General features: G+C 39.3%; 1 protein-coding gene and 1 long non-coding RNA gene across 2 annotated transcripts in view; both read left to right on the top strand.

The window, feature by feature from the left end:
- The first annotated feature begins 772 nt into the window (after window positions 1–772).
- On the top strand, window positions 773–8,159 carry LOC115294219. The gene is made up of 2 exons (XR_003909770.1): window positions 773–830; window positions 7,350–8,159. It is a non-coding gene; the product is annotated as an uncharacterized LOC115294219 (long non-coding RNA).
- Window positions 8,160–9,157: 998 nt separating this feature from the next.
- Window positions 9,158–9,810, top strand: part of TRPC7 (transient receptor potential cation channel subfamily C member 7) — a 136,139-nt gene continuing 135,486 nt past the window's right edge. Inside the window, exon 1 of the mRNA XM_029941960.1 lies at window positions 9,158–9,178. Within this exon, the coding sequence (XP_029797820.1) occupies window positions 9,158–9,178 (21 nt within the window). The remainder of the gene's footprint in view (window positions 9,179–9,810) is intronic.

Raw genomic sequence — 9,810 nt, 5'->3', positions numbered from 1 at the left:
AGAGAGGAAGGAAGAGAGGCAGAGAGAGAGAGAATCCCAAGCAGCCCCTGCATTGTCAGGGCAGAGCCTGATGCAGGGCTCAAACTCACGAACTGTGAGATCGTGACTTGAGTTGAGATCAAGAGTCAGAGGTTTAACGAACAGAGCCACCCAGGTGCCCCAACCTCTTTTTCTACTTCAGCCTCCTTCTCCTTTATAAAGGATGGAAGCAAGCTCCTCCAGGTGTCTGCTGTGCCTCTCTTCACAAAAGAAGCTTAGGAGAGAGATGTTAGTGAGAAAACTACAGTGCCCTAAAGCAGTAGTGGGTCTCAGAGTCCCAAGTAATACTCATTTTCTTTTTCTTCCACTATGCTTTTTAGATTTCATTAACCATTAGTGACCACCTCTGCTGATCTGTCTACTTACTCATTAGTGACACCGAGACCTTCAGCCCTAAAGATCTGAGCCTTGTCACCATGCCCTTTGGCTGGGGTCACTATACCAGTCCATTTACAGTCACAATTGGGCAAGGGAATATTAAGATAGACCCAAGTGAGTCAATTGAGTTCCACTATGTCCCTTCCTGCCTCCATTGTGTAATAGCAGTTCTGTCTCCTCCAAATGATCAACCTCATCCAGAGAGTGACTCATCTTCTTATTTTTGATCCTCAAACAGAAGGAGGTTGACAAATGAAGTGACAAGTGACAAATGAAGCTTATAATTCAATGGGACTTTAATGTGCCCCCTTCAGACAGTATACCCACTTTGGAGAGCAGGATCTATAACCCAGAAGAACCTATAATTATGGGAGAGGAAACGTATTACTCTCAGTGGGTCACTGAGAGTGACGGTAAGTAGAGTAACTACTATTTCCACCCCTTGATTACTATGTCCATGTATTCTTCCTACTGGGGCACACTAGATGAAGGTTGTTGATTCAGTGCATATAGAGTATTCTAGAAGATGGCATGGTTTCCAATGATCTATTAGGCCAGCAGTTTTTGAATGGAGTAGAATGCGATATGGCCAGTGAATCTCATGGTCATAGATTCACTCATGAACCTCTTTGCTGTAAAGTGAGTTCCCTGGTCTGAGGCAACCTTACACAGGTCTCCATACCAATAAATCAAATGATCTATAATCTCTTGGGTAGTATTTCTGGCTGAGACTAGATGGACAAAAAAGGCAAACTCACCCAGAATACATGTCCATTCTTGTAAGACATATGAAAATAAACTAATAACCCTTTCAGGATGAAATGAGTCCAATGTAGTCAACCGGCTACCTACAGGCTATTTGGTCTTCTTGAGTAATGGTGTCATATTAACATTGTTCTCTGTTGCTGACATACTGGATATTCAAGAGTGACCACAGATATCAAGCCTTTGTAAATGGAAGTCCAAGCTGCGGGAGTCTTGCATATCTTTTATCTTTGTTACCATCTTTTGTGTGCTCATTGTGCCAGCACTGCTGTGGGTGATGAGAGAGACTGGCTGCTGTCAGTTGGATAGGTAACTTTGCTTCCTTGGCTGTTAAGTATCACTTCCATGGTAAATGCTATCTTGCGAACGTTAACACATGGTACAAGAATCTTCACAATTCATGTCATATATCCATCCACATGTCTCCTAGACTTTCTTGTCAACAATTTTCCAATCTTTCTTTCTCCAGGCCCCTGATCAGCTGGCCAAGCCATTCATCACTGTCCATAATTTTGTATACATTTAACCTCAGGCTGGTTCTCTTTCTATGCAAAAGGGAAAACAAGGTCCACCAATCCTCGGAGCACTGAGAAGATTTACCTTATCTTTCAAGGCCATCTTTAAATGAGATTCTAGTATACCTACCATTCATTTTTGGTGTGTACACAAATACTAAGCTAACTCATCTATAGTGAATTCAGGCTTTTTATACTCATTAAAATCTCCAAATAAGCTGGCTAAAGGACACTGGCACCAGAGTGGTGGGCTTCATAGGGATCTGAACTACATGTTCATGCTCATGCAATTTGTGTTCCCTTGGTCCCCTACTACTCAGTCCCAGATATACCACTTTCATTTTTCTGTGGATTGTTCCTGGGCCCAAATAACCTTATGAATTGAAGATATGACAGAACCTATCTCATGATGGACCTCTCTGAACATAAAATCACTTAGTGTCTCATGGTTGAATGGTCCATCTCTTCCATGACCCAGTAACATACCAGGAGTTGTTTTTCAAAAGATAATTCTCCACTGCAAATGATAAGACTATGTTCCAGAATACCAAAGGCCCACTTTATGATTCTTTCACTGAAGCTTAACACAAACTGTACATGACATGTTTTCCCACCAGTCGTAATTCCTCAGATGATCTGGTCTGCCAGATTGTGCGGCCCAATGGCAGAGCTGCTTGCACTACAACCTGATCCTACTATAGACTCTTTTCCTGCTCTGGTCTCCACTCAAAGATGGCAATCTTTCCTAAAATACAGGCTGGAGAAGAACCCTGAGCTGTACAATTTTCTGGTTCCAGAACCCAAAGAGGCCTACCAGTCACTGTACTTCTTTCTTTGGATAGGACACAATGACTGGTCTTTTACTTTGGAGGGGATGTACTGGCCTGCTCCTAAGTCCTGGATGCCTAAAAAAATTTATAAATGTAGAAAACCCATCAATCTTCACAAGTTTCACCTCCTATCTTCTGGAGTACATGTGTCTTACCAGAACCTCCAGCATTCTGCCAATCTCTTGCTCATTGGGTCAAATCAACATAATATCATCATCAACAGATTAATAAATTAATATGATGCTCTGCAGTATGCTCAGACAGTCCAGATCTCTTTGTTCTATATTAGGACAATGAGTAGGTCAGTTAACTGTCTAAGCAAAACTGTCTATTCCATGCAAATATCTGATCCTCATTTATCACTTGGGATAGAAAATAACATTTTCCAAAACAAGTATGACATACTGAGGTCTATTAATCTACTCCAACAAAATACTGCATCTAGTACACTGGTTGTGACTGGGGCTACTATTTGCTTCAACTTGCATTACTCTACACTTAACATCCTGGGGACAATGGCTTCTGTAAGTATAGAATGAGCAATTAAATAGAGGTACCTTGAGGACTATAACCCCTGAACCCTTTAAATCCCAAAAGGTACCATTAATCTTCACTATTTTCCTTCTCCAGGTGTCGTACTATTTTTTACTTTACTACCTTGGCTGTCTAGGGAGTGTGAGGGATAGTTTCAAAAGCCTTCCACTTTCTATTCCTTGCTGTGATAGTTCTTACCAAAGAAGACTAAGACCTGACATGGAGATCGCACCAACTGTCAAGTAAGCCAAAGTCCTTTAATATGTTGGGGCTAGGGCAATGGCCATCATGCAGGTTCATGGACCTAGTGGACCTCCTGTAAGCTCAATGTCGGCCAGCACTCCATGTATTACCCAGTCATTCCATACCACCACTCTAACAAGGGGACTATGATGATGCACTGAGTCCCTGGACATTCAACAGATCTCAAAATGGGCCCTCCCTTTGTTCTTTTCCCTAGTGTAAAGTTGTTCAAGTAAATAAAAGTAGGACCCTTTGGAGAAGGACTAAGGAATCATTACCATGTAAACAACCTAGATCTTCTAGGCACACTACTTCAATAATGGCTTCCAGAACTGAGAGGATCAGAGATCCAGAAACTGGGCAAAGAATCATTACTTGTTTTTTGAAGACTATATTTTTTAAAGCAGCTTTAGTTTCAAGGCAAAACTGATTAGAAAGTAGAGAGAGTTTCCATATGTCTCCTGCCCCCACATACGCACAACTTTCCCCGCTATCACCATCCTCCACCAGAATGGTATATTTGTTACAAATGATGAACCTACATTGACACATCATTATCACTAAAAGTTTATAACTTATATTAGAGTGCATTCTTGGTGTTGTATATTCTATGGATTTTGATAAATATTTAATTGACATGTGTCTACCATTATAATATTACACAGAAAAGTCTCACTGCCCTAAAGATCTTCTGTGCTCTGTTCATCTCTCCCTCCCTGCCAACCCTTGGCAATCACTGATATTTTTATAGTCTCCATACGTTTGTGTTTTCAAGAATATCATATAGTTAGAATTGTACAGTATGCAGCTTTTTCAGAATGGCTTCTTTCACTAAGTAATATGCTTTGAGGATCTTGACTTTTTATTTAAGTAAGACACCCATGGCCTATTAGTCATCATTTCTTGATTTTTGTACAGCCATAGTATCTTAGTCAGTTATCCATCTATTTTGTCCTTAGAGATGCTATTTCCTATCAACCATTTCTATTAGTCTGTGAGCTCTTGACTGCCCCTCCATTTTTGATAGTCCTGATAGCACTGCAGCAGCCTGGTGCAGGATGTTTAAGTCCTGCCATCTGGCTTCCATTGTTTCAGGGCTCTATCATGCCCACCTCAACCAGTGAACTAAGCCCTGTAATGGACCATGCTACTGCCATAATATGCTACTGCCAGCCCTGGCCTATGAAGAAGAACTACACAGAAAATTCAGATGATACTGGTGTTCTAACAAGGACATTTCTATGCCTTGGGTAAAAGATGTATCCTCTGGGCCCCGTGAACCTAATCATCTCATGAGCCTTCTAGCCCAAAATATTGATTCCAGAATCCCCATATCTATAAGCCTTCTATTCCCTTCCTTCCATCCTCTGCCATGAAAATTCTGTCATTTCAACTCTGTGTATGTGAGCCATTGTTCTCTTTCATGTTTTCAGAAGCCACTCTAGTAGTACGCTCACACCATTTACTCAGATCCTCAACAAAATAATAAATCCAGTAATTCAAGAAAACATTTCCAAGTCAGTTAACTGTTCAATATGCAATTTTTAATCCAGGCCCCCTTGATCAAGCATCCTGAGAATCCAGGGCCATACTTACCCCTCTGAGTCCCTCTAGTGCATGTTGGCTATTTCTTTTAGCTCCTTTGGCACACTTTCCCTTTCCTGCCTTACCAGGCTCAGAACATCCTCTGCTATATTATGGGTCTCTAGATATTAAAGTCAATTCACATCCTGCATACAACTTAACCTAGTTATAGTCGTCCTTGTAGTCTGCAGAGAAAGTGGTATGGGTCCTGGGACAGACAGACACATGATACTTCATGGGTGAGATATAAAGTCTTCCAGTATGAGATGGGGGTGGGGGTGGGGGTGCTAACTCTTAATAAAGATAAGTGGACTATATATATATATAGACTCAAAACATCTAGGGGTATATGGGAGGTCAAAACGTTGAGAGACACCCATGTAGATGTCCTAATTCCATCAGAGTCCTGGATTATTCCAACCAAAGTACTTGGCATGATAGACTTATTTTGGTTCGGCATTTAGTCATCTCTAAATTCAGTCCTCCAAATATTAACTCCTAGGCTTAGACCTTGACTTTCTCTGTCATCCCACTAGAGTTGATAAGAGCTTCTTTGTACACAACCAAGAGATCCTTTGGCTTTTACATGTGGAATTCAATTGCCAATTACACAACCTTTACAATTACTCATTATCTTTCTTCGGGTATCACTGGCATTTAACAAAAGCCTGTGCATGATATTATTATTTCTCTCCCAAGTTTCAAATGCATCATCCATGCAATGCATTTTCTTCCACCAATACAACCTCCCAATTCAGTACCAGTGAAAGTTTAGGATGTGGCCCATCACCTTGTTCCAGGAACTGTGTGTGCTCCACATGTAACCAGTGAAGGGGTCTGCGTTGCCAGTTAGATGGTAATTCAGCTTCAAACCCATATTATCACCTACTTTCTGAAACCACACCTACTACCAATTACTGCAGGTTCAATTCTCTGGAAACAGAAAGTGAGACTGAATTTGAGGTGAAAGATACTTACCATGGATCAACATTTATGAAAGGACGAGAGAGGAAGTAGGATTGGGCAGAGGAAAAAACCAAACTATGATAACCTGGCCAATTAAGTCAGAGAGCTATGGACTAAGTTTCCCTTATAAGAGTGTCTCTAAAATGGCTTACATACTCATACCTTTTTCACTCACCAGAAAAAGGCTGCCCAAGAAAAGGTGTCACCTCAGATAAGATGGCTCTCTTCAGCTGAGGCAGACCCAGAAGGATATGAGAGCTGGGGTTTGTCAGCTGACTATCATCCCTGTGCAAGTCTTTCCTTGAAAGGGAATCAGTGTGTATAAATAATTATTTATTTCACATTATTTTCTGCATGTTTTTTTAGGAGGAGAAAGGAACAAAGGCATAAAAAGAGAATCATAAGCAGGCTCTACACTCAGTGTGTAGCCTGACACGAGGCTCTGTCTCACAAACTGTGAGATCATGACCTGACCTGAAATCAAGAGTCAGATACTTAACCAATTGAGCCACCCAGGCATCCACTTTCTGCCTGCTTTTTAGAGAAATTTTTTATAAGGTACTGGCCAATTGTAGCTGATATAAGGCACAACAACTGAAATCCTTAAGTTTACAGCCCAAATAAGAAGGCCAATAATTTTCCACAAAATGCATAAAATGAAAAGGATAAAATTAGCAATATTCTTACCATCACTTTAAGACAGAGAGCCACTTCTAGTCACTCTCTACCTGTTCATGAATAAAGTCACAAGTTTTCATGACTTGAAAACAGTCTAGAGCACAAGTGGGCATCTGTGCCCACTCTGGAGAAGCTTTATAGTGATACTTCCATCAACCAAGATGAAAGAGATCTCCTATGCTTTTTTGAGTATGAGCTTAACATAGAGGCTTCTTGCAATTTCAACCAGATATTTTTTCCTGGGGGACTGATTTGTGTCACTTTTTTAAATCAAAAATTTCATAATAAATCTGATTACTATACTGTTGCTTCTGCCTAAGAGAAGGAGCCAAGTCTGTCCAGTAAGCAAACAAATTAGCATGAGGAAACAAAAGAGAGTAAGTGTCCCAAAGGATTCAGTCATTTGAAGTAGACTTTCATACTCATGACTGCACTTTCTAAAACAAATCACTCTTCCAATGGACAAGAACAGTGTTTCCTCACAGTATGACTTCTGAACTTTCTACAACAGAATGACCAGAAGTTCTGGAGGAAAAAATGTGAATTCTCTAGTGAAGGAGCACCAGAAAAGTGTGTTTTTATATTTTCCACAGGCTGGTGAGGTGACAATAAAGCACACAAAGTCTGAGAACTATAGATCAATAATATGTTCACTGTTCAGCCACAGAGTGAGCTGTTAAGTAACAATGAAAGCTGGTGTATATACTGGGCTCTGACTATGTGCCTGACATTGCTATAAGCACATTATGTGAGTTGTCTCACTTTATCCTCGCTATAATTCCACAAGTGAGAGGCTGTTATTACTTTCATTTTACAGGTGATTAAACCAACGAACCACTTGGGGGATGGAAGATTTGGAATTAAAATACAAGAAGTTTGACTAGAATTGTATAAACTCTACTCTCAGCCTAGGAAAAAACAAAGCTCAAGACCTTACACAGGAACCTGAGACATCTATAGTCTTCTGAACTTTCATCATTGACAGAGAGAACCTAATTACTTGTGTTATATACTGAAAATATTTTGATATGTATGTAACATTTTTTTAGATGACAAGTACTAACCCACTGAACAAAATGTTGCATATAATCACAATCCTCTAGAAATGCTAAAGTGCTGTGATAATGTTGACACTGAAGGCTGGATTCTTCACAAATACCATCTTAACTTGTCACTTTTGAAGAGCTATCTGGCCTAATTCTGACCTGTCTTCAGTCAATATATCTATAAAATAATTAGCTCATTTCCTCCATATATATAACTGCTGTACTTTCACTGTCAAACTTTTAAAAATATGACTTGTTTTTTAATGAGCTCACCACGAGTGAAAACAAGTACATAGTTCATGTCAGAATTTCATGAAAATACTCTTTTGGCTATTTATTTAAAACAATATGATAAGACTTCATCTCCAGCATTATCAACCCAGTAGTCTTAAGAAAGTATTTATAATTAAGAGTATCATATTCTATACTGTTTCACTAATCATGATGATGGGAATCCCATTCAAAAGGATCTCACCAGTGCCAAAGCTAATCTTCTAACTTTGTGACTTTTGTTGGCCTCACATATTTTCCTCTATACTTCCATGTGATATTAAATAGGCTCTTAATTCATTAACATTTTATTCAAGAGAATTCAGTGCATTTGTTCCTGATTCTAATTAAAAATAGAATTATCTTGTCCTTCAAAACTAAAATTTTTAAATAAAAAAGTCTTTACTTTAAGGTAATTTCTTTTTAAAAAGCTATTTTACCAATAAAGCACAATCAGTTACATTGGAAAACTTGTATAGAGGCTAACAGGGATAAAATTAGTTTGTTATCAAGCTTTTTAGAGAGTTGTAACTAAAGAATTACTTTTTTCTGAATTTTTTAACGTTTATTTATTTTTGAGAGAGAGAGAGACACAGAACTTGAGTGGGAGATGATCGGAGAGAGAGGGAGACACAGAATCAGAAGCAGGCTCCAGGCTCTGAGCTGTCAGCACAGAGCTTGACACGGGGCTCGAACCCATGAATATGAGATCATGACCTGAGCCAAAGTCAGCCACCCAACCAACTGACCCACACAGGTGTCCTAAGAATTACCTTATCTTTTCTAGTTAGGAGGGGAAGAAAACACTGTAACTTATGCACCTCTTAAATGTTAACTAACTCTTCTGAGTGCTTTGTACATGTTATTTCAATTAATTATCACTATGCATTTGGAAAAAAGTATTACTATCCCCATTATTACCCACCATTTATATATGCACTATAGGTTTAGGTTATGCACTATATCCAAAGTCACACAGTTAAAAAGTGAATAAAAATTCCAGGGTCTTCCTCCACACATCATGTTGCCTCCAGAGAAAATACTAGTAGCATATTAATGAATTAAGGCACTCTGATTTGCATAAAAATATAGAATGCCATCATGCAAAATACATTATAAGTCAATTCTTTAACCCTAAGTATTATGTTTACACAGAGAGACAGTCTTCACAGACTGTGAGTTGTTAATCCATGAATTGGTTTCAAAGAATAAGCACTCTGATTTATTGTTCAGTGACAGAGATAGATCCTGGGAGTAATCCTGGTTTCTCACACACAGGCAATAATTCAGTTAAGTAGGTTTCTCTCCCATGAAGCCATCAAAGTCCTTAGTGTTTAAGAATCACAGACCATTTGTTAACAAGTAATTGGTGGGAGTGGGGACTGTAGGGAAATGTATTTTTACATAAGGAATTTCCTTTCAAAAAATGGAACATTACAAATGAAAGTCAATCCTTTAAAAGTCCTGTTATTAATATCAGATAATGTTAAAAGATCATGAAACAAAAGGATACAGTTAGAACATGCATCAGTCTGAAAAGATAAAGTCTTCTTAAAGCTTATCTTTAAAAAAAAAACTACTTGTGTCATTCTTCAGGTTCTTCTGATTTTAGTTTTCAACTCCCTTCCTGTGTAAACACACACACACAGACACAACAGGTAGGAAACCAATTCACTACTCATTTTTCATTTATTTAAACAGATGAATATTCTGCCTCAGGAGCCAGAACCGACTGCCTTACATAACTGAGGTGTGTGTGTGTGTGTGTGTGTGTGTGTGTGTGTGTGTGAGTGATGCACTGTTCTGGGGCATGAGACGAGGCATGTAGAAATCATGAGGATCTATGGTAGGAAGACAGAGTTGCTACCTCCCTTTCAAAGCTACTGTCTGGGAGAAGGGGCGGGAACTATACCAACCCATCGCCACGCCACATGCCAGTCTCACACACAGATTCTTCTCCGT

This window comes from Suricata suricatta, chromosome 6 (genome assembly GCF_006229205.1).
Source record: "Suricata suricatta isolate VVHF042 chromosome 6, meerkat_22Aug2017_6uvM2_HiC, whole genome shotgun sequence".
NCBI classification, from domain to species: domain Eukaryota; kingdom Metazoa; phylum Chordata; class Mammalia; order Carnivora; family Herpestidae; genus Suricata; species Suricata suricatta.
The sequence above is the reverse complement of the archived record's forward strand: the minus strand, read 5'-3'. Positions and strand labels throughout refer to the sequence as shown.